Source organism: Solanum tuberosum, unplaced genomic scaffold, assembly GCF_000226075.1.
Source record: "Solanum tuberosum cultivar DM 1-3 516 R44 unplaced genomic scaffold, SolTub_3.0 scf00263, whole genome shotgun sequence".
Taxonomy (NCBI): Eukaryota; Viridiplantae; Streptophyta; class Magnoliopsida; order Solanales; family Solanaceae; genus Solanum; species Solanum tuberosum.
The window spans coordinates 797462-822298 of record NW_006239196.1 but is presented as its reverse complement, the minus strand read 5'-3'; the positions used below and the strand labels follow the sequence as shown (position 1 = coordinate 822298).

Genomic DNA, 24837 nt, shown 5'->3' with positions numbered 1-24837 from the left:
AAAAATAAAATAAAAAAACATTTCAACTTCACTTGGATAGTTTTTTGTTTTGGAAACAATCTCATTAGAAGAATAGTGCTAAATATATATAGGATTCGAACGTAGGTCCTCACATAGACAAATGTTGCACTAACCATCTGCACTACACATACTTTTGTATCAAAATTTATCACAAAATGATATATTCTTAATTTTTCTGTTGTATTTTAATTATATATGTATCATTTTTTTCCAATGAAGCCGTGTCCCATGACACCCCTTAGGTGTTACTAGATCCGCCTTTGTGTCCTAACTCCTATGTAACATTCTATGTGGATTATGCCATGTAAGACGTGTGTATTTACTTGTTCAATTTTTATACAAATTTAGTGTCTACTTGTGCATATCCAAAGTTGGAGAACATCAATATCAGCTAAAGCCAAATTAGAAGACATATTTATGTATTATGTCATTAAAAAAGATTGCAATTGATTAGATTTTTTTAATTAAAAAAGGAAGAAAGGTATTGGGTTGTGAGGAAAGCATCGTGTCATATGATAATTACAAATCTAAATGACTTCCATCATTATTTCAACTTGATCCCTCTTCACACGTACGCAACTATATATTATATATATTATATATTGCTACGCAATTTTGTGATTGCTTCTCACTTCTCATCATATCATCATCTCCACTACATTTTACTGCAACAATAATTTATACTCTAATCCGATCCCCTTTTTAAAATTTATGTGTATGAAATTTGATTCGACACAAAATTTAACATGTAATATTAATATATCATGTTTCGACTTTTTATTCTGGAATAAAATTGAATCTAAGATTAATACTTAATTTACATTTTACGGATCGAAAGAAAGATATGGCAATCAGTGGAAGACTATCAATGTCTCTTTAATATTTTTATGATTACAAAAATATGCATATTGAAATAAAGTGAAAAACTTAAATTATATTGTTTACAAATAAATTACAAATGTGTCACTCTTTTTAAAAAAAATAAAAAAGTGTGGTACATAAAATGAAACAAAACCAGTATAATTTATGGAAATGATAAACGGCTTGTTCCATGGTTACTTTCATTTGAATTCTATATATAATAAAAAAAAATAACAATAGAAACTTACATGCAACATGATAAGATGCAGCAGTCTCTTCCATGCATGATGCAAGATTATTTGTGAATTATTATAATGTATAGTACTCCAACATTATTATATATAATCAAATATATATATATATTGGTAAAAAGAGAAGAAAACGTGGAATGCAAACTTTGCTAAAACGACTAATATTAATTATTTACTACTCCTACTAAAGCAACACTTCCTAGTTATTATTCATCTTTAGTGAATCTACGTTGCTTTCAATCGATTTCTATGAAGATTTTAGACTTTTGGTATAAGTTATATCAATGTTAATTAGGACACTTTTTTGTTTCCCATCTATTTTTCAACTCACTATAATATAATATAATTTGTGTCAACATATATAGGGTTGTTTTCCACTACAAGAAAAATAAGAATTAGCGATGACGGATGAACAATTATAGTTAAGAAAAATTAAAAAAATCTCATAGCTACAGATTATATGCATAATGACCACGCGTGCATTGAATAGTCCTTGTTTTACTCAAATTATTTAATTTTATATATTTAATTTTTTTAATATTTAAAACTTTAAATTAATTAAATTTTTAATATTAAGTTCTTCATTATTTTTAAATTATAATAAAAAATTTAATATTTAACACTTTAAATTCAATTAAATTTTTGTCTTCTATGACTAATAATTTAGAAAATATGTTTTTGTGGACTATGATAGCGCTACATTACTTTGAATTGTCGTAACAAAATCCAAAAGGTCATGTAAAAGTATGTACTTATCTACAAACTAGCATGTGTACGTGTCTACGCATATTTTAATAGAATAATTATAGTTCAATTTCTTTGGGTGATTTATAACTGGTAAATATCTGATTTTATGTATTTATGTATAATATAATATAAATATAATATACATAATCAATATATAGATTTTTTACATTTCCAGATTTATTAATTACTCCTTTCGTCCTAATTTATGTGACATGTTTCAAATTTCGAGATTCAAACAAGTCTATCTTTAACTGTAAATTTTCAATATATTTTAAAATTATTTTGGACTATTAATTATTGTGACTTATATTACTTTTTACGTAGTATACAAATATATATTTCAAAAAAATTGATTTCATGCGTAAATTTCCGATTAAACTTAAATTGTTTGACTCTCGAAAAATGAAATATGTTACATAAATTGGGACCGAGGGAGTAACAAATAAGTTTGGCCTGCTCATGTTGATAAGTTTCTCTATTTAAAATCGATTAATTATGAGTATTATATTAGTCTCTCACGTGATTGATATTGTAAAACGATGCATGCGTAATGCGTTGTTATTGTAATCCATCTAATTAGAGTTTTAAGTCATGATTAAATATAATTCACCAATATATTGTGGCTAGCTAGCCTCAATTAGTGGAAAATCTTTTGATTTTGACCACCATTTTGTCCATTTACACTAATACTAGTTCTAATTAAATGAATAAATTACAAGTTGCTAATATGTAATTTACATATAACTAATTGACCACGTCCAAGTCGACGGAAAACTAAAAGCTAATTAAACTACGTCGATAATTACTTTATTTTCTCACGTTTTAAACACTATATATTGTATACAACTTGTATTAATGTAAACAAATTGTTTTTTTGGTTATAAATAGTCAGAAATATGTAACTAGCTTTGAAAATTATACTATATATCACCTGGATTATTATCAAACTCCAGGCCGTCTTGGGATAATTAATTAATTATCAAGGATATATTTAAAAGAGTTCTTCTAAGCTAAATATTGGTTTTTGCGTAAGCAAGTATACAAATTTGCTTTAATTAGATTCATCATCACATAGTGATTAATCTATACGTTTCATTTGATGAATAGTTGACTTCACTAATTACTGTATTAAAGATTAATCCAAATTTTGTTAAGTAAAAGGGTTCTAAAGATGAGACTGCTGAAATAAATAATTCACCCATCTAACCATAACTGTTTATAATTATCGTTAATGTATATCTAATGTATAACAAAAGTATATTAAGTGTATACTTTGATGTAAAATATACACATATTATTTGTCACGATTCAAAAATACATGTGGTGATGGCATTTATATTTTCAATCAATCGGTAAGCCAACCCAATTAGTACCTGTAGTCTCCGTTTTCAACTTGCGGCTTCCACTAACTTATTCTAATATATGGATCAAGTGGCGTAAGATATCAAATAAATTATCGACTTAATCTATTAATTACCAATTAAATTAATTAAGATAAATTTTCGCAAACAATTACTAAAATAAACTTAATTATACTCCATAACTATAGTTTGCATATTTACGGGCTGTAGCTACAATTTAAGTTGTCTCATTTGTATAATTCGCGGGTGAGTTTGTATAATTCATAGGTACACTGTATAATTGAGTTATTTTTGTATAAACTCAAAGTAACGAATTTATACAAACACATACATCTGAATTTTAAACAGTTATACAAATTATATTATACAAAAGTTATACAAATTTCGAATTATACAAAATCGAAACCCCAGCCCACATAATTATCATTGAATATTGATCGCGAGTGGTAATTAACTAATACTATAGCTATGATGACTAATTAACTAGTATATATTTGTTTAACCATATAATTTTCCCTTAATATAATTAATAAAAATTTCATTACAATAGTTGATGAATAATTTAAAATTTCCATTTAAAATTTTCAGAAAAAATTCTTGGAGTTCAAAACGACCTGACCAATCGTTACATTATTATTGATAATGATTGTACTAGCTAAAATTTGGTTTGAATTTGAATATTATTAAGCTATTCAAGTGAAAAGGTAGTAAACTTGGGCCACTGCACATGATATGTAGCAAAGTGATTTGGGCTCGAAAAGTAGTTCTTCCATCAAATACAAGAAAACAGGTGAGGATGGAGATATTGGGGGTTGTGTTGATCTTTAACTTGTGCTCTTGTTATAATAAAATGTTATGTCGGACATAAATATTATATATTCAAATTATAATATTCTCCTAGTAATGTTTATATGACTTTAGTTTTTAAGTTCTCATTTGATCATAGATTTCAAAATTGTATTTAGACATATATTGTGATGGTTTAGAGGTTGGTTTTTTACCATTAACTCTAAGTTAGTAATTATTATTTTCATCGAGTTACTAATTAATTACCTATAACTAGTGATTTTGATAGTGTAATTTCTTTTACACCATTAATGCACAAAGATTAATGTATCAAAAATATCTTTATAGGTTCCAAGAAAAGTGCATTATGCAACAATTAAACCCACTATTAATTCAAATCCAGCTTTTTGATTCAGACTTTTTCATTGATAAATCATTGTACAGTAAACAGATTTGCATATTAGCATTCAAATAAGAAATGATTACCTACTATGACTTTTCCCTACCATTAGGAAGGTCCAACTATAAAATTCCAAAGAATGGAATTGGTGTTAGCTATGGCTGGCCCAATCCTAACAAGACTTGCATCAGCTTTTCTACTAACTACTTTTTTTTTTATATCCACTCAATGTTCGGTACTCGTATTAAATTTCGACTATTCTGAAATCACACCTCGTATGACCCTATTTGAGGAAAAGAACTTTCTATCAAGGATTTTTTCATATTCAAAGTTCGAATCTGAGACATCTGATTAAGAGAAGAAAGATTCACTACATCTTTTAGTAATTTTGTACTAACTACTTGTAGTAGCAACAGTTGGTGTTTTTGACTTCTTTTTTTACTGTGCATACCTAATTTATTTCATGAATATCTGCCTCCTCTAATTAATAAAATAATACCACAAAATCTAGGTAATTCTAAACAAAAAATTATTCAAGATACTGGAATGATCATTTCAATTTGGAATGTAAAATAAAAAATTGTTGTATTTAAGTTAATATGACTTAGACTTATATATTTGCACATTTGGGTTAATCTATGGGCATGCTACCTTTCGTCAACATACATATAATTTAAGCTTATCTATGCGTTTGGTAAACATAAAAAATACTCATTTTATTTTAATTTGTTTGCCCTAAGTATTTTTTTATACTCCCCATAAAAAAAAACTTTTTTTGGCTTAATTTCAATTTTCCAAATCTATGACCACAAGATTTAAGGATATTTAATACATTCTATATATCTTTAATTTAAAAACATATGATTCAAAAGTATTCTTTATCATTTTAAATATGTGTCAAGTTAAAATAAGACAATGAAATTAAAATGACCCGAAAATCATAAGTTGATCAGCCTGGACTTGTGATTTTCATGAGTACTTTAAATTAATTTTATTTAGTACTCAAAATATTTTTCCTAAAACAAAACCCGTTTAACTTCTTTTCCATTTCATATATGTCATTCCTTTTCTTTACAGATATGCTTTCATACTTGTAACTTTTTCTTAAGAATTTAAGAACATTTCTACTTATCACTCCTTATTTGTCAACCACAACTACACATTACTAATATCAAAACTTCAATTACAATATCAGATCTAGTGTAATCTCACAATTAGAATTTGAGAAAGGTAAAATGTACATAGCCGTGTCCCTATTTTTATAGGACAGGGGACTGTTTCCGATTGACCCTCTGCAACCTTCCTCAGAGTTAATATGAAAACTTCAATTGCTTAACCAAAAGTAGGTGTTCTTGACTTTTAATCCCTTTTGAAAATTTTGACTGAACAGTTTACATAAAAATAAGACCCTCTTTTCCTATGAGACACAGAATATATCTCAAATCTCAACCTTTCAACTCATTTCCCAGAAGCACACAATTTCTAGAACCCAAAAACTACAAAATCTTGGCTGCCTTCCAGATATGAATATTCTTCACTCATTTGCATTAAAATAATATCCTACTTTATACTAATTAAAATGGTAGATGATTAATCTCCAACACAACAATTTGTGCTTACATGTTTCATAAGTATTATGTGTGTGTATTGATTACCGACAGCTGAATAAATCTTGTTTCTTCAGCTCGTAATCATGTTCCCTTTTCTTCGTCTCTTCCTGTTTCTTTGCCTTTCGTTTTCTTCTTGTTTTGGACAAATCACCAATTCTTCTTCATGTCCTCTCGATTTCAGTTCACTTCGCAAAATCATAGATCAAAATTCAAAAAGACCCACTTTGAATTCCACAGCGCAGTGTCAGTACATTCGTCAGGGTTTACGTCTAGTTCAATCGGAGTATCTCCGCCGTACCAACTCTTTCTTCCCACCCCTGAGTTCCGCCGATTCTTGCTGGAACTCTTATCAGTCTCTGGTCAACGATTATGTCCAAAACTTCGATATCCGGAGTTCATGTGGGTTTCAAACATCTTGGATCTCTCAGGGTTGTATGAATATCACAACTCGTTCCGAGTTCGAGTCTAAGGTATCTCCTGCTGCGATTACTAATATTGTTTCTTCGTGTAATCAGTCCTTAGAGAACAATTCCCCTTGTGCTACTTGTACTACTAGTTTATCTGGGCTTGCTTCGTATCTACCTGGTCCTTCTGTTGGAAATTTGTTCGATTGTGCGGCTTATCCTTCGGTTTATGCAGCTGCTTTTGCTAATCAGTTTGGACCTACTGATAAGGGTACTGCAAAATGTTTGTTTCTTCTTGATGTTAGTGTTGGTAGCTCAGGGAAAGGTAAGAAGAATGTGGTTGTTATTGTGGTGGTGGTAGTTTGTGTGTTGGTTTTCGCACTTGTTGTGTTTGGTTATTGGTTTCTGTGGAGGAAGAGGAAAAATGGGTTGGCTAAAAAGTGGAATACTAAGAGATTGGAGAGTAATTTGAGTTCTCGTCTGGATTCGATTAGTGGAAGTACTACTTTGATTAGGTATGATTTTGATGAGATTAAGGCGGCTACGAAGAATTTCTCGAGGGTGAATATAGTTGGGACAGGAGGGTATGGGAATGTGTATAAGGGTGTGTTGCCTGGTGGGATTGAAGTAGCTTTGAAGAGGTTCAAGAATTGTTCGGTTGCTGGAGATGCGAATTTCACGCATGAAGTGGAGGTTATTGCTAGTGTTAGGCATGTGAATTTGGTGGCTTTGAAAGGGTACTGCACTGCGACAACCCCTTTTGAGGGTCACCAAAGGATCATTGTTTGTGATTTGATGAAGAATGGGAGTCTTCATGATCATTTGTTTGGGACGAGACATGAGAAATTGAGTTGGGGTATTAGGCAGAAGGTTGCAATTGGCACTGCTAGAGGTTTGGCTTACCTGCATTATGGAGCACAACCGGGTATTATTCACAGGGATATTAAGGCTAGTAACATACTTTTAGATGAGAGTTTTGAACCTAAGGTGGCAGATTTTGGATTGGCAAAGTTCACTCCCGAAGGGATGACGCATTTGAGCACTCGTGTAGCAGGGACGATGGGGTATGTAGCACCTGAGTATGCTTTGTATGGCCAATTGACTGAAAGGAGCGATGTTTATAGCTTTGGAGTTGTGCTTCTTGAGCTTTTGAGTGGAAAGAAAGCAATAATGGAATTTAAGGAGGGGCAGCCGACGCTTGTAACTGATTGGGCCTGGTCATTGGTTAGGGAAGGCAGAGCATTAGATGTTCTTGAAGACAGCATTCCGCATTTGGGGCCACCAGAAGTTATGGAGAAGTATGTATTGGTAGCTGTTCTTTGTTCACATCCACAATTGTACGCGAGGCCAACAATGGACCAGGTTGTGAACATGTTGGACGCTGAGATACCTGTTCCAACCATACCGGAAAGACCAATTTCTCTCATTGCTGATCTTGATGACATTGAAAGGTCTGTTAGCAGTAGTGGTAACTCAGGTAATCTGTCCACAGCTGCAGGCTATCAGGCTTACATATTTGAGCGCGAGACACCTCTGGCAGATAGTGATTCTGTCAGAGCAAGAACATTGGATCACAGATCGCGATAGAGCTTTACAGTATCATTTTGATCTGCCTGCCTTGATTGACATTCTATGAGTTGTGATGAATAGCTTATTCATTGGTTTATTTGCCTCAAAATTTGTTTCTGATATAGGAACCTGAACACTAACACAAATTGTACAGTGACTATGTATGTGTACTCGACTTTTGATTCTTATGTAATAGTTAGGATGAATAAAACATGATGTTTGGTACACAACTTGCTCTCTCAATATTCCTTGTTTTACGTAATGCCTTTGATTACCTTCAACTCACTATCACATATGTTTCATTTATTGCTTTCTAACAATAGAGTAACAGCAGGTTGCGAAGGCCATAGTAGGAATAACATGTGAAATATCGATATTGAAGCAGAGCTCGTAAGGGCATAAAGAAGACAGAGTTCGATTAGCATCAACTCTGCTCCATATTAGGTTAAAGTCCTAAAAGGAACGGGTCACGACTCTGTTTCTTCAGCCACAACAATCATGATGGATGAAGCAAGAACTACATCACCTCTATAGCTAGCATTCGTCTAATGGTAAATTACATCCTCCCTTCCACACTCTTGAGGACAAGTGATCTTTCCACACGATCTAGTTTGTTTAGTGGTAAGGTTTCACTTATTTACATTGTCAGTGCTTAGATTTTTTACACTATAGTGTAGTTTCAACATAGTATAACATGTTATTAACTTTTACGCTCTCCGTATATAAAAGTTAAACCAGTATTAATGAACATGATTCTGGTGGTTGTAATGTAATAATTTTAATGAATATGGAGCATTCTTCAACTGAGGTACTAGCTAAAGAGCAAGAGGACTCTTCAATTGTCTCTTGCTTTACCAAGACTAAAGATACTAATATTTTGTAATGCATTTGATTTCCTTAAACTAACTGACCTGCAACTATATAGGTGATCTCATTTGTTGTTTCTCAAGAATAGATTGACAATAAGGGTAAAAGTCTGTGTTAATAACACATGTTGCAGAGTGTTATTTTTCAGTTAATGAGATTCAATTGAACCCCTTTATCAAAAGTACCTACGCCATTGTTACAGCAATCATGATGGCAAGAACTGCGTCACCCCAGTTTTTAGCATATGTCCTAACTCCATCGGTGAATTGCATGATTCATTTCACTCTCTTATGGGGACAAGTTATCTTTTGCTTAGGATTCTTGTTTGCCTCGCTGCATTAACGTTCTGTTCTGTTCTGTTCTGTATCTTCTTGTCTATAGCTAGCAGTGTAGAAGGTGCTTGGCACAACGATATTTAGTGATAGTATTTAACTCGTATACATTGATAGTGTAGCTTAACTGATTGTAACATTGCTGCTAATTTTTACACTCTCAATGCATAAAGTTAATAGTGATAAACCATGATTCTGTTGCTTGTAAATTTGTATTGGGGTGATTCCTGCATTATGGATATGGAATATTTTTCAACAGAACGTTATTTGGACTGAAATGAATTGGTTTGAAAAGCGGCCAAATCGTTCAATTCTTACTGAGTTTTAATTTCTTTCTTTTCTTTGTTCTTTCATAATCTTTTAAGTACTTAGTAAAACTTGTTTCCCTTAATTATGGCTAAATATAAACTTGAGCTAGTTGGGCAAATTTAATAACTACATGACTTAATTGCTATTATAATAAGACCGATCGAATCTGACAGTACGTGTCATAAATTATGCTCATCCTAATTGTGCTTTTGTAGCTATTCTTTGCCAGTCAACTTTTTATAATTGAACATGCTTATACTAAAGTTTTAATTACAAGGAGTTTGGTCACGTGAGATGAAATTAAAGTTTTATTTGAGACATATAATTTAACTTTTTAAGTTGTATTTTTTGCTCACAAATATAAACCCCATAAATTGTGGAAACTATCGAAATTGTCTCAATTTTTTATATAATTTTCTTATCAAATAAGCAAAAGTATGATACACTATCACAAAGTTATTCTAAAAAGATACAACATTTATTGATTGAACTTTAATTCAATAAAAAAGTAATATTAAACATGAGTTGTTGTAGGATACGACTCTGGTTGAAGTAATAATAAATTTGGTTGGTGACAGTAATAGTTATATCCGATATAAATGATTTAAAGGTTTATAAAAGTAATACCATCAACTATAAATTTTAATTATTTATGTAATAAATGATTGATAGATATAAAATGATGAGTTATTTTACAGAAATTTGTGATTCAATTATCATGTGAAATCATGATATAAAATTCACAAACCAAGATTTTTGAAGAATTTAAAATTTCATATAACGATTTGAAATCGCATGTCAATTCCTAACTAATTGGTACTGGTCATGTGAAAGCTCAATATGGACGTTCTATGTGGGTTCAGTTCATTCAAATAATAATAATTTGTCCTTATTTGACATAAACATTTCAAACTTCTTATATTCAAATAGGACCAGATGAATATATGTGTACAACAACTAACTTCCACTTGCAAGACAACTCATTGACAATAACAGGATATCAGTGTTTTAAAAGACGGAGACGTAAATTTAATACTTTATCATAAGTAAAACATAAATATTCATATAAAATACGCATATTCTACATTCACTTGATTTGATATAAATACTGAATGTATCGTTCCCCTTATACCATTTGATACCTAACTGTCCTAATTAAACAAAATTTCAAATAAAGGCCCTAGTTGGCTAATCAAAATTGATCTTGATCTGTGTCAATGTCATAATGCAAGTTGTCTTTTTTTTTTTCCACAAGTATAATATTGAAGCATTTTTCACACAGATGATGTCTTAAAACGCCAAAAAGTTTGGATCAATGACCTCTCCTGTATTGGAACTACTTAAAATTAAGATGCCTACCCACCACACCAAAAATATTTTAGCAGAAATTAATTAACGCCAATAGCTTGTATTTTTAGTGCCAATTTACAAATCGCTAAAGTCTATAGCAACATTAGATCTAATGACAATTAACTAATTCTTTGTTAATATGCATATTTATTGCTGATAAAAATTATTTTTATTGTAATGGTAGATGCTAAAGTATCTTGAGTTGGAAATTTCCATTTTAAATTGACATATGCAGAATAGCCCCAAAAACATACTGCTCAGCTAATCTTGTCCTTTTCTCTACCTACCTATGTTTCTTTCTCTAGTCAGTGTTTATGCGTCTCGATGCTAAGCTAATTTGACTCTGTATTTGATATTCATCTCGAGGCTAAGCTAAATTTTCTTTTTAATCAAAGACATCGTCTCTATTGATCATTTATGTGCATAAGCTAATTTGAACTCGATATTTGATATTCGTCTCGAGACTAAGCAAATTTGAATTTGCATTAAAAAAATTCCATTTTGAAGATTTGATCACTATCACTACTAAAGATGTGTGTCTATGTATCCTAGCAGCTTAGGATAAGGAGCAGTGTATTTTGTTAAGATATTTAGCATAGCATTAAATGAAAAGACAAATGAGCTGTATAGACAAAGAATATACATTGGTTATAAGTGAATAATAATATTATTATGCTCTAGGACAAATTTATTTTATAGGACATTATACATCAGTTAAAAAAAGAAAAATCATTAAGAAAGGGGATAAACAGTAGGTCACTGTCAGAAAAGAGTCAAGTGTGGACCAAATACAGAGAAAAAAACTTTGTTTTTATTGACAAATTTGAATCTAAAATTTAAACATCATGAATTTTGAATTGGAGAGTAAATTCACAAATTGGACATTCAGTTTAAGTCATACTTGTTGTTTCTTTCACATACAAAGTAAGAATTTTGCACAAATAACAATAGTTTGAGCCCTAATTATCAAACATAGCGAGAATTTTTTAAATTTACCCAATATCACTAATACAATACAAATTTCTGAAACTATTATTTGTATTATATATGCAAATATCATAAATTATCGCTATCTTTATTAACTTTTTAGAACTCTCGTTATATTAGTTAAATATAATGTAAAAATTTATCTGATTAGATAATTATCCCTGCAAAATAATTTTAAAACTCTGTATTCTACCTAACACACATATATATTCCTCATTTGAATCCACCCCTATTTCCTAATTAGAAAATTACTAATTACGTTTTGTTGGTTTAATCAGTTTAATTTCACACGTCTCTGCCAAGTCATTATTTGATGTAGATCTAATTAAACTTTAGAAAATTAAATTAAATACTAAAAATGAACCATTTGTAAAAATTTCCACAAGCATATAAAGTACGCATATGATGCTCATCCATAAACTCCCTTTTTTTCTTGATTGCCTCTAAAAAAAATCTTCTTACTTTTCTATAGTTTTAAGGCAAATACCAAAGATAAAAAAAATATGAAAGAAGATATAGAGCCAAGTGAGAATAGAGTAAATGAAGAAATAAGAACTCCTCTTATAATTCAAACAAATAAAAGTGAAAAGGTTGAAAATGGATGTTATGAGAAGAAACAAGATAGGTGCATGGTTTACCTTAGCACATTTGTGGCTGTTTGTGGTTCATATTCATTTGGATCTTGTGTAAGTTCAACTTTCTCACTAGTTAATCGGACAGTCACTCAACTAATAGTTACGTTTTCTTCTTGATTTCAATAAGAAAATTGACTTTATAGATAATAACTGTTCTATTAGTTGAGTGATCATTTGAGAAATCAATTGTCTTGTTTCGTTAGTTTTAACGCGATAAAATGATTATTGATTGTTGTTAGTGTGTATAACTTAAATCCTTCTTTTTTCCCCTTTTCAGGCTGGATATTCATCACCAATACAATCCGCCATCAGAGAGGATCTTAACTTATCTATAGCAGAGGTTAGATATAGAGAAAAGATATACTTTTAATCTGTTTGTTTTAATTTCCTTTTTAGTTCGTTTAGAAAAAATAAATATATATATATATATATATATATATTCCTTTTTTTGGAATTTTTTAATTTTAACTTTCCATGTGGCAGGTTTAAAACTACAAAATTAATGGACATTTTGGTACATTCTACATATATTTAGTTTAGGACCATAAGATTGACTCTTAAACTTCGTGTCAAGTTAACAATATATAATAAGACTACAAGAAAAGTGTGAATTACATGAAGATTTTTCCTAGGGATTAGTATGAAAATCCGCAGGAAACTTATTTTCCTGCAAATTTTCATACTAATCCCTAGGAAAATCCCCATGTAATTAACCATTTTCTTGAGTGAGATTAGTAACTAGGAAAATAAGGCAGGTAATATGCTATAATAGGGTATCTATACATATAGTGTAAGGATTCGTACAATGTCAATGTATATAAGTTAAATCCTTCACTCGTTCACTTCGTTAGGTGAGCATTTTCTAGTTAATCGAATCAAGAATGCTCAACTCATCTGCAATCAGCCTGAAGTACTTCTGCTGATCAAACGATAAATGAACTAGTATTAGAATGAAGTATTTGTACTGGTATTAGAACACTAACATGATGTTAAGAATCTACATTGATTAGAATTCTCCCGTTTATATTGATCTTGTTGGAGAATTTTTTGGCATTCTTAACCTGTGCTATTGTATTGGACTATACATTGAATGTGCTTAGCATTTTTCCAATACAGTTCTCACTCTTTGGTTCAATATTGACATTTGGTGCAATGATTGGAGCAATCACAAGTGGTCCAATCGCTGATTATATTGGTCGTAAAGGGGTAAGCTGAAGAAAATTCTTACACCAGTATCAACGTTCACATATCGTCTTTATACTGCCTGATAATTATGTATGTATGTAACACACAAACAGGCAATGAGAATGTCAAGTGGTTTCTGTGTTGCTGGATGGTTAGCCATTTACTTCGCTCAGGTTTATTACAATCTCTCTTATCATATTCGTGACAGAGGAATTGCTTCGTAGGCCTTATGAACTGATTATTATTTTTTGACTTCTTCAAGGGAGCACTTGCTCTGGACATTGGAAGATTGGCAACAGGATATGGAATGGGAGTTTTCTCTTATGTGGTACGTTAATCGGTTGTTTTAACAAAATATCCAACTATAGTTATAATGTGTTCAAACTTCTTGTGTTAAGATGTCCCACATCGGTAGAGGGATGGGAGTTTGGTCTCCTTATATGGACTTGGACAAACCTCCCCTCATGAGCTAGCTTTTGGGGTTGAGTTAGGCCCAGGTGCCATATATTAACATCTTGGTTCTGACATTTACCTTGACAACAATAAATCAGGTGCCAGTATTTATAGCTGAAATTGCACCTAAAGATTTACGGGGAGCCTTGACAACCATAAACCAGGTAAAGAATTAAACTTGCTATCTGCATTTTTTTCTACAAGTAGTCTATATCACCGTTTCTTTAGCTGAGATAACTTGAAAACAATGTGGTTATTTCAGTCTTCGATAAAATGAAGAAAAGCTAAATAGAAAGAAACATACTATACTTCTCTAGGGTATGGAGTAGATATTGTTGTGGTAGGCTCTTGTTTATCATACCGTTGACTGTTTGTTACGTCTAAACCTCCAGCTGATGATATGTTGTGGAGTCTCAGTTTCCTTCATTATAGGAACTATGATGACATGGAGAATGTTGGCATTAACAGGTTTGTTTTAGCATCAAGTTGTATACACAGAAATAACCACAACGAACAATGTATTGATCAAGTGATCGATAAGAGTTTTGTTTTTCTTTTTCCAGGATTGATTCCATGTGCTATTCTCATTTTCGGTCTCTTTATCATTCCAGAGTCGCCTAGGTGGTTGGTGAGTTACTAAAACGAATGTTTAATAGTTCATACTGTCAATAAAATCAAGAAAATGACATTAACATTTCCATTATATCTAATAGGCAAAAATAGGGAATCAAAAGGAGTTTGAACTTGCACTCCGTAAACTTCGAGGCAAAGATGCTGATATATCTGAGGAGGCAGCTGAAATCAAGGTTCATTATTCTCGAAAACTCAAATTTCAGTTTCTTTCATTCTTCGGAGTTCATCTAAGACTTCCTGATCTGTCTGTGACAGGATTATATAGAAACACTTGAAAAGCTTCCGAAAGTCAACTTGTTTGATTTGTTTCAAAGAAGATACTCGAGCTCACTCATAGTAAAGTTCCTTTCCTATACATTGTTTTTTCGATATTTTGGTAGCTGAAACTGTCGGTTAATTTATAGTTGTGATAAATCTATGAACAGGTGGGAGTTGGACTTATGGTGTTTCAACAGTTTGGTGGAATCAATGGAATCTGTTTCTACACCGGTAGCATATTTGAGTCCTCAGGTAGCATTCCCTCATTGTCAAATATCATTTTACACTCGCGATAAGAAACACAGGATATTCAATATTGTAATAATGCTTAGAACTTCAAACTTCACTAACCATTTGTATTTCTTTTCCAGGGTTCCCCTCTGACATCGGAACTATAATCTATGCAATTATTCAGGTTCCGACTCTTACTCTCTCAGTTCAATGAATGCTAGATATCTCCATCCTAACATTTGGTATTATAACGGATAATTCACTTTACTTTATTTTCTTCATCAGGTTCCCATCACCGCGTTGGGTGCAGCCTTAATTGACAGAGCTGGACGAAAACCTCTTTTATTGGTATATCTCGGAAAAGAAAACCATTTTCTTGAGGATATTACACGTTGCATTCATTGAATATAATGATCACGATATGTTTGCAGGTTTCAGGAACAGGACTTGTTATAGGCTGTGTACTAACAGGAGTCTCATTCTATCTGAAGGTCAACAGTATAACCAAAACTGCTTAATATTCTTATTATATCTAGAAAACACTTTGACAAAAGAGTTGAATTGTTTGAACCAGGGACATGAAATTGCAATAAAGGTAGCACCGATACTTGCTGTAACAGGCATACTGGTACCATCACTATCCTTTCTAAAATTGTCCCCTGCATAGCTTACCTCGACCCCAACCCTCCCTCATTCCAGTTTATCTAATACTTGTTCTCAAACGCCAGGTCTATATCGGTTCCTTTTCAGTAGGAATGGGAGCAGTTCCATGGGTTGTGATGTCGGAGGTATGTAAATCTATACCATCCTGAACATTCTGGAGACATTTTTAAGCCTAAGAAGCGCCTTTCGTGCAGATATATCCTATAAATATTAAAGGTGCTGCTGGGAGCCTTGCAACATTAGTGAATTGGTTCGGAGCATGGGCGTGCTCCTACACATTCAACTTCCTCATGACCTGGAATTCTTTCGGTAATTAAGCAGTGGTCATTCACAAATATCATACATCAAAGATATATATGAGATATTTCAACTCACATTAGTTAATTTTCACTGTTTTTCAGGTACTTTCATTCTGTATGCTGCAGTGAATGCACTTTCCATTTTATTTGTGATAAAGATAGTACCTGAAACCAAAGGAAGAACTTTGGAACAAATCCAGGCTGCTATTAATGCATCATAAAATTACCTTAGCAGTTAGCACCTCGATATCGGTTCATCATCAAATAGCCAGAAACTACATTCTGATTCTCATACTCAAATTTAACACATTATTTGAGTGTTTGTTGTATCATGGATCACATTCTCCATGAAGGAAAAAAGTAGAGCTAGCATGCATCATTCAGTTAGTGAAGAAATGTTTTTCTCAAGATGTGGGATCACATATTTTCATTTGTCGTACTCATTGATTATCTCACACTTAAAGCATTTTCGCGCCCATGATAGTGTTATTGTCTACAGTTAAGTTACTTCTAAGTAGAAAAGTGACATTTTTTCATAAAACGAACAAAAAAAGAAGATATACATCACATAAATTGAAACTGAAAGAGTAATATGTATTTATTTTGGTAGGGATCGTTGGGCACACCAATGGGGATCTTAATGAATTCAGTCTTATTCAGTAGGAGAGACACATTATGCATCAAATAAAATTACAGTTGAAAAAAAAGGATTAAATCTGCTTCAAAAAATAATTCAACTTCATTTTGCTTTTACCAAACATTATTTTATAGCCAATTCAAATCTCGTAACATAAAACCACAAATTAAATTCCAAAAATCCATCTTTTTTCAAATCAATATTATATATTATTTGCCTCATTATATTACTTACTTATTCCAAATCAATATATTTCCCCATAAACACAATAAGATCATTCATCTAAAAGAAACAAGATCACCACAAACTTCTTTAACAAAAAAATTATTTTTGCATGACACACACATTTATTTATTAATTCTTCATGCAAAATTCATACTACGTGATAGAAGAAAATTAGTAAACTACCCTCACTATCAATCTATCACTATAACTGTCATTTCAAGATTCATCTTCTTCTACTATTCTTGAATTATTATCAAAATTCCTCCGTACTAGAAGACGAAGAAGAAGAAGAAGAAGAAGAAGAAGAAGAAGAAGAAGAAGAAGAAGAAGAAGAAGAAGAAGAAGAAGAAGAAGAAGAAGAAGAAGAAGAAGAAGAAGAAGAAGAAGAAGAAGAAGAAGAAGAAGAAGAAGAAGAAGAAGAAGAAGAAGAAGAAGAAGAAGAAGAAGAAGAAGAAGAAGAAGAAGAAGAAGAAGAAGAAGAAGAAGAAGAAGAAGAAGAAGAAGAAGAAGAAGAAGAAGAAGAAGAAGAAGAAGAAGAAGAAGAAGAAGAAGAAGAAGAAGAAGAAGAAGAAGAAGAAGAAGAAGAAGAAGAAGAAGAAGAAGAAGAAGAAGAAGAAGAAGAAGAAGAAGAAGAAGAAGAAGAAGAAGAAGAAGAAGAAGAAGAAGAAGAAGAAGAAGAAGAAGAAGAAGAAGAAGAAGAAGAAGAAGAAGAAGAAGAAGAAGAAGAAGAAGAAGAAGAAGAAGAAGAAGAAGAAGAAGAAGAAGAAGAAGAAGAAGAAGAAGAAGAAGAAGAAGAAGAAGAAGAAGAAGAAGAAGAAGAAGAAGAAGAAGAAGAAGAAGAAGAAGAAGAAGAAGAAGAAGAAGAAGAAGAAGAAGAAGAAGAAGAAGAAGAAGAAGAAGAAGAAGAAGAAGAAGAAGAAGACGAAGAAGAAGAAGAAGAAGAAGAAGAAGAAGAAGAGTCTTTTTTTCCATCGATAAACTTTATTCTCACACTGCCATCACTTTCTTCACCTGGATGTATACGTTCAACAATAACCTCCGGGCGAGTATTTTTCACCCTTGAAATCTGCAGCCGTCCATTTTCCCGCACTTTTTTTAGATCAAATCTTGGCCGTCCGTTCTCAAACAAACTTGATAAAAGTGGCGGGAAATCTCTAACTGCTACTGAACTACTAGTACATTTTGTATTTGATCTTCGTTCAGCTAATTCGTTGAAACTGCATTTTGATTTCTCATTGAAGCTCTCAAACCCTACGCTTTCTGTAATTGTATCTAATGAAATGTTGAGTAGAGGCTTATGATAATCATCAATGGGATATGACTCCATAGATTCGTACTTGTTTCTGTTCGTCATATTGAAGAACAGATTCTCTTAATTGATGCAATCTGATGAAGATTAATAGATCGATCGATGTTAAAAGGCAAGAAAAAAAATGAAGTGTTGAGTAGTTACGTAGTAATTTGTTGTTTTCCATGGGAATGAGAAAATTATTGAATTGGAAGTATTTAAGAAGCTCAAACAATTATTGAAAAAGCGCGCGATAAGTTGTTTTAACCGTTATTACCGTTTTGCTTATAATCTATAGATTGTGTGGGCCCAACTGTGTGAACTTGTGTTTGAAATACCGGAGCCCGTATTGAAGCCCTGAGTAAATTTGGAGTGCGCACGGAGGTGGCACATATAATAAAATTTTATTCATACTCAATGCTCGAATTCAAAACTTTTGGTTAAGGGTGAAGTAGACTCACTATAAGAGCAATTGGTTATTGGAACTTGGTAGCTATGACTTAGTATAATAGTATAGTCTTTGATAAAATAATTTTTTTTTGGGAAACATATACTAGTTAATTAGTTAACATAGCTATAGTTTGTCTTAATTACAATTCGCGACCTATTTTTAGCTATAATTACGCAACTCAGCTATTTAGTTTTGTATAATTCGCACGCTTGTATAATTCGGAATTTATATAATATAATTAGTATAACTTTTGTATAATTCGGAATTTGTATAATATAATTTGTATAACTGTTTACACTTCTAATGTTGGTAACTGTATAAATTCGTTATTTCGAGTTTATACAAAAATAACTGAATTATACAAATGTACCCGCAAATTATACAAACGAGGTAGCTTAAACTGTAGCTACAACCCGTTAATATGCAAACTATAGCTATGAAGCATAATTAAGTTTATTATAATGACTATTTGCGAAAGTTCACCATTTTTTTTACTAATTTTGTTTGGTATTTAAAGAAATTAGAACTTAATTAGTGAGGGGATTAGGTTATGAACCATTTTTAGCTTATTTCATACCAAATAATCTTTTGAACAGGTTAATTAATTACCTGTTTATTTATTTAACTCATTTTAATTCACGCAAATTCAATTCATCCACTTGACTTATCAACCCTAGCTTACGGATCAAATTAATTGAAAAACTCTTTATTTGTTGATCAATTGCATAAACAAACTAAGATTGAACACAAAAAGACATTTGAAACGATATATATTCACCTATGTATATTGGGGATGTAAAAAAAAGAAGATAAATACTACTAATTAGTTACCATAAAGAAACATATATAGTTCCGATAATTTATTGACATGGTAGGAGTCAAGCCTACGGCTACCCGTAAAATAAAGGAAAAAGATAATTGACATTAAAAGAAATAATGTTGCTGCCCAGGATCGAACTGGGGACCTTTAGTGTGTAAGACTAACGTGATAACCACTACACCACAGCAACTTACATTTACTATATTTAATTGATTCATACATAAACACATTGTCATGATTAGGTGAGGATTATAATGTAATTTGCAGGTTCACGTTTACTTAATAGTTTTTGCCCAGACCTTGTGTATATATTAAGAGATGGGATCATTTGATAGGGTGTATAAGAGTAGTGTTGAATAAGGTGTCTTAGTAATGCAGGTATAAGTTATTGCCCGACATTAGTTATATAATGCATGTTATTTTTATATATTCCAAATCAAACACTGTGTAAGAATCTCAGCATAACTAATATACCATAGTCCATATTCAACACTATTCTTATACACTCTACCAAGCGACCCCTAAATGTACATAAATATTTGAGTTTCTTTCTGTTATAATTGGTGTCTTAACTTGAGGAACCTATAAACTTCAAATCTTGAATCAGCCTCAGGCGAGCTTAGCCTAAAGAAACAGAACAAATTCGTAAAGCTGGACCAGCATATTTAGCTCTTATATATAGTTAAGCTCAAACTGCTTTAGATATGTTGTTCAATTACAAGATCTGTCATATAAATTATGTCATCTATTCCTTTTGCATCTTGCTTTCTAAAGCAAGGTGTAATGAAGTGGAAACAACACTTTTCCCACCCTAAAAGATATCTTTCTTTACAAAGAACAGAGAAGAAAGCATAAAGCCATACATCAATCACAATAATTAACAACCTGCCTATGTTTCATTTTCATGCGTCTATTTTCCATACACCCTTGTTTGGATTTGAATGAGTAATCCTCACTACTTTATGTTTTGAATCCCACCTTTTCTTGTTGACGTATTCGCGAGGAACAGTATCTACTTTTACCAAATCAACTTTCACTATGTGGTGATCAGATGTTCCTTTCGAGGAGAAAACCGAGTATGATCCTGGAACAAACTTGTATGGTGAATCGGATGATGAAAGTACGTAATCCACTCGTGTTCCATACTTGCACGTTCCTTGCACGCCTGTACATATTTAACAAGATTTGAGCCAACAATACAAAACGATCATCATATAATTGAAACAGAAGGAATATCTTACTCTGTCCTTTGGCAATCATGACAACAGACTCGCATTCCCCAGCGAAATCCTTAGCATCTGTATATTCTTTACTCTTCAAATACTTCATTACTTCGAATTTTGGTATTGGCTTTCCCATCTCTTCATAATACTGCAAAACGACGATTTAAACAGAATGAGGAAAGAAGCAATATGTGATTTGATTTTCTTTTTTCGAATTGGGATTTATGATGTATTTTACCTTTACAATTTCTGTCCATCTTTCTGTAGAGTAATCTGTTTCGTCAAGAGAATTTAGACCCCCGGCTAAAATGTGTGGTTTATCAGATGATTGGATTATTGCATTTATCTGCTTCATTCGCCAATTCTCATCCAAGTGATCAAGGTGTGTACAGAAGAAATTTAGTTCTCCAACTCGAGGAACGTCAATTGTTGCCTTCAGAACATTTCTGCATTCACCATAAAAGATTAACATCCTTCCATTAGATGCAATAATTTCTCTATGCTTCGCGCTATAGTACTGTGCTTCTCTTGTAAAGTTATGTACATCTTGACAAATGAACTACCATAATTGCACATCACTGCATGAATACTACCCTTAGATCCAGGCAAAATGAACTGCTAAACTCAACCACTTACAAAAGAACAAGGCATAATACATAAACAGACACTCAAAACTCAGCCTCAACAAATATATAAACACTCACATCTAGACACCTCAATTCGTCTTCACTATATCAGACTGTCAGTTGAACACTGCAACTTACAAAATAATCATATAGACATCTATAAACATGTATGTGCCAAATCAGCATCTGAGTCCACGAGACACAACGGGGACGAGTTGGATTGTTTAGTCCAATTGAGACCAAGTTGAAGTGGAGTGACTTCCCAGCTAAGGTCAAGTTTGAGTATTTGTTTATATATTCAGTCAAAAAAACAAACTAGTAACTATGACATACACTGTCCATAAAAACAATACCAAATTTACCAGAGGTTTAAGAACTAGATGATTGAACTTAGCGAGTTACTGTATCTGATTAAAAAAAATACAGATTTTCTGTCACTTTAGTGAGATATTATATACTTCATAAGTAATAAAATACTCTGTACGCGCTAAATTAGCTGGCCAGAATTTCTATATTTTGCTAAAACTTTTGAGTTAGATGATTAATCTTTCTGTAACTTTATTAATTCATTCATTTTTTGCTTTAGGTTGGCACAAGCTTGTCATGACATAGAAAATACAGTAAGGTACAACATGGATCACACATAAAGTACTTATGTGAATTAAATAGGCATAATACATAAACATGACCCTTAACTTGGTTTCAACGGACAATTATGCCCTCCAACTTTGAGTATGCACAAGTAGACACTTAAACTTGTATAAAATTGAACAAATAGATACATTCGTCCTACATGACAATTTTGTGTCTTACGTGTATTATGTCATGTAGGACACGTGTGTTTATTTGTTCAATTTTATACATGTGTAAGTGTTACTTGTGCACACTCAAAGTTGGAGGGCATATTTGTTGTTGAAGTCAAGTTAAGAGTCATGTTTATGTATTATGTCAAGAAGAAACAATATACTAGTACTTTATTATGCTAAACAAAAGAAGGTAAAAAAAATCAGAGAAGAAATGAAGTCCCCTCGTATCAATATAGACATAATACATAACCATGATCTTTAACTTAGTTTCGGCGGACAATTATGCCCTCCAACTTTGAGTATGCACAAGTAGACACTTAAACTTGTATAAAATTGAACAAGTAGACACACGTGTCCGACATGGCATAATACACGTAGGACACAAAATTGCCATGTAAGATGGATGTGTCTATTTGTTCAATTTTAGACAAGTTTAAGTGCCTACTTGTGCATAGTCAAAGTTGAAGAGCATAGTTGTCCGTTGAAGCCAAGTTAAGGATCATGTTTATGTATTATGCCAATTAAATATGACGTAACTAATTACAAAGTTCCTGCAGCACAAGATGCAGAAAAAATCTACCATGAAAAATCTGTTTGCATAGTTTCAGCTTAGTTAAATTTGTAATTTATTCCACAAAAAAAAAGAAAAAAACAAAGGCGAAGAAAGACAATTTGTATGATCGAAAATCTGCCATCACTCTCATTCATTTTGTATGCATTGACGATGTAAAAAATATTTATACAATCAAATCAACTTTTGAAGTAATGAGAGATAAAATTACCTGAAGTCGGAGTCATCAAAGATTTTTTGAATATTCCAGGACTTGATTGGCCATTTTGACATAATAGCATTACCATACTCAGGTGCCCAACTTTCTGCAAAAACATAATTCATCCCTAAAGCATCAGCCAAATCCGATAACGGCTTCATACCTTTCTCCTCCTCTGCTTTAACATCTTGCAAAGCCAAAATATCTGCATTCAATTCTCTCAAAACTTCAAGAACACTTCTCGTAATTCTATAACTCTGACAATCAATCCGAGGCATACTCACAGTAGACCTTAACGGAGCTTTTCCTCTACATATCCCACTCCCCGAATACCTCTCACTATCACATCCCAAAATCCTCAATTGCCCACTTTTCTTCAGAGATATTTCGTTATCTGGTAAATTAATCGAAACCCTTAACTTCGATTTCGAGAAACTTTGTCTTTTCAACAATATTGTATCCGTTTCATTCGTGGGATGAAGAGGAGATTGTTTGAGTATACTCTTAGGCCGATCATTCGCTGATTTCACTCTTAAATTATAGTAATCACTCATTTTACCAGCTTTTGAATTTGAAAATTCGTCATTTTCAAAATCAAAACTAGCTGATCTATCAGTACTACTCTTTGGGAGTGCCGGTGCCATGGAGAAAAGGGCAGCATTAAATGTAGCTACGCGTATTGTTCGTCCAGTTTTAGAACGATTCAATTCGCCATTACTGGGATGAATTGCTGCAGACCCATTTGAATTTGATGGATCAATTTGAGAATGAGAACTTGAATTGGATTTTCCCAGTTTTTGCACAGTAATTTTGATTTTGCTCTTTGAACGGCAGCGTATTGGCCACCGGAGACTAAAACAGAGGCGCTTCAGCTTTTCGTTGAGGACTCTTAGCATGACTTAAAAATGGGATTTAACAGAAATGGTTGACTGAAGAGAAGAGTGATATACTTGCACTTAATATAAGTATTCTGAATATGATCTCTTGATTCACTATTTCTTATTAAAATTAGTCAGATCAGTAAATTTTAAAAATTGAAGGTAGAGTGGACTTAGAAGGAGTCTTATGGAGAATAGCTAGGTGACACGTGGCAGTTATTTTGGGGATTTCTGTTTGATGAATTAAAATTTTCTGTTAACAAGTTGTGAAAAGACAAATGGCAATGTTTCTTTATTCTTTTGGGTTTCCATGAAGTATTCGTAGCCCATATTGAATTTGGATCACATATTTCAAGGCTTATTCAGAGATGACGTTCATAATAGAATTATCTTCATATTCAAGGCTCAAACTCGATATCTCTAATTAAGAGTGAAACCATCTCACTATTACACCACAATCTATATTGATAAATGGCAATGATTCTTTAAGGAGAGAGAGGTGGGGTGCTTAACTGCCCACAAGATAGGTGGGTGAGTTGTGGGTGGGAGGGCAGGGAGTTTATTGGACAGAAGAGATATGTCTCTTTAGACTTTTTATTAAAGAATTCATGAATATTAAAAAAACAATAATGATTAGAAAAAAAGTTCTGAAAAAACTCAACTACTCCCTCCTAATCCATTCGTCATGTCTTTAATTTTTTAATAAATTTGGTGTATCTCAATGTCAATGTTAGTCTTTTCTTGATGTACTTATGGTAATTACCCTTATCGAAAAGGTATAACAAGAATACGACTAAGATATTATTAACGAAATAACTGAAAATTATTAACATAATCATAAAATATTAGGTATTTCGTTTCATTTCCTTGAGTTTTAAGAATAAAAGTATTTAGAGTAGTC

General features: G+C 32.2%; 3 protein-coding genes and 1 non-coding gene across 4 annotated transcripts; 2 read left to right on the top strand and 2 right to left on the bottom strand.

Annotated features, from left to right (window-relative positions):
• The first annotated feature begins 5804 nt into the window (after positions 1 to 5804).
• On the top strand, positions 5805 to 8240 carry LOC102578355 (probable LRR receptor-like serine/threonine-protein kinase RKF3). Its single transcript, XM_006358380.2, has one exon. It carries the CDS (start codon positions 6121 to 6123, stop codon positions 8026 to 8028), a length of 1908 nt encoding a protein of 635 aa, XP_006358442.1. The 5' UTR covers positions 5805 to 6120; the 3' UTR covers positions 8029 to 8240.
• A 4024-nt stretch (positions 8241 to 12264) lies between these two features.
• LOC102606346 (sugar transporter ERD6-like 7) lies at positions 12265 to 16688 on the top strand. Its single transcript, XM_006358379.2, has 18 exons — positions 12265 to 12541; positions 12768 to 12830; positions 13607 to 13696; positions 13789 to 13848; positions 13938 to 14003; positions 14227 to 14292; positions 14521 to 14596; positions 14692 to 14756; positions 14842 to 14934; positions 15017 to 15097; positions 15187 to 15271; positions 15391 to 15434; positions 15536 to 15598; positions 15682 to 15741; positions 15825 to 15878; positions 15979 to 16038; positions 16108 to 16222; positions 16315 to 16688. The coding sequence occupies exons 1-18, from the start codon at positions 12359 to 12361 to the stop codon at positions 16431 to 16433; spliced, it is 1443 nt and encodes a 480-aa protein (XP_006358441.1). The 5' UTR covers positions 12265 to 12358; the 3' UTR covers positions 16434 to 16688.
• A 3062-nt stretch (positions 16689 to 19750) lies between these two features.
• Positions 19751 to 19823, bottom strand: TRNAV-UAC (transfer RNA valine (anticodon UAC)). The gene has a single exon. It is a non-coding gene; the product is annotated as a tRNA-Val (tRNA).
• A 487-nt stretch (positions 19824 to 20310) lies between these two features.
• On the bottom strand, positions 20311 to 24022 carry LOC102606004 (uncharacterized). Its single transcript, XM_006358378.2, has 4 exons — positions 23071 to 24022; positions 21095 to 21302; positions 20875 to 21004; positions 20311 to 20798 (listed from the first exon to the last, which is right to left on the bottom strand). The coding sequence occupies exons 1-4, from the start codon at positions 23952 to 23954 to the stop codon at positions 20536 to 20538; spliced, it is 1485 nt and encodes a 494-aa protein (XP_006358440.1). The 5' UTR covers positions 23955 to 24022; the 3' UTR covers positions 20311 to 20535.
• Positions 24023 to 24837: the final 815 nt, after the last annotated feature.

Coding starts and splice junctions, on each gene's coding strand:
- LOC102606346 (XM_006358379.2), top strand. CDS start 12,359: ATGAAAGAAGATATAGAGCCAAGTGAGAATAGAGTAAATGAAGAAATA. Junction 14,004..14,226: donor TGGGAGTTTTCTCTTATGTG/GTACGTTAATCG, acceptor ACAATAAATCAG/GTGCCAGTATTTATAGCTGA. Junction 16,039..16,107: donor CATGGGTTGTGATGTCGGAG/GTATGTAAATCT, acceptor CCTTTCGTGCAG/ATATATCCTATAAATATTAA.
- LOC102606004 (XM_006358378.2), bottom strand. CDS start 23,954: ATGCTAAGAGTCCTCAACGAAAAGCTGAAGCGCCTCTGTTTTAGTCTC. Junction 21,005..21,094: donor GATGGACAGAAATTGTAAAG/GTAAAATACATC, acceptor GTCGTTTTGCAG/TATTATGAAGAGATGGGAAA. Junction 20,799..20,874: donor CATGATTGCCAAAGGACAGA/GTAAGATATTCC, acceptor AAATATGTACAG/GCGTGCAAGGAACGTGCAAG.
- LOC102578355 (XM_006358380.2), top strand. CDS start 6,121: ATGTTCCCTTTTCTTCGTCTCTTCCTGTTTCTTTGCCTTTCGTTTTCT.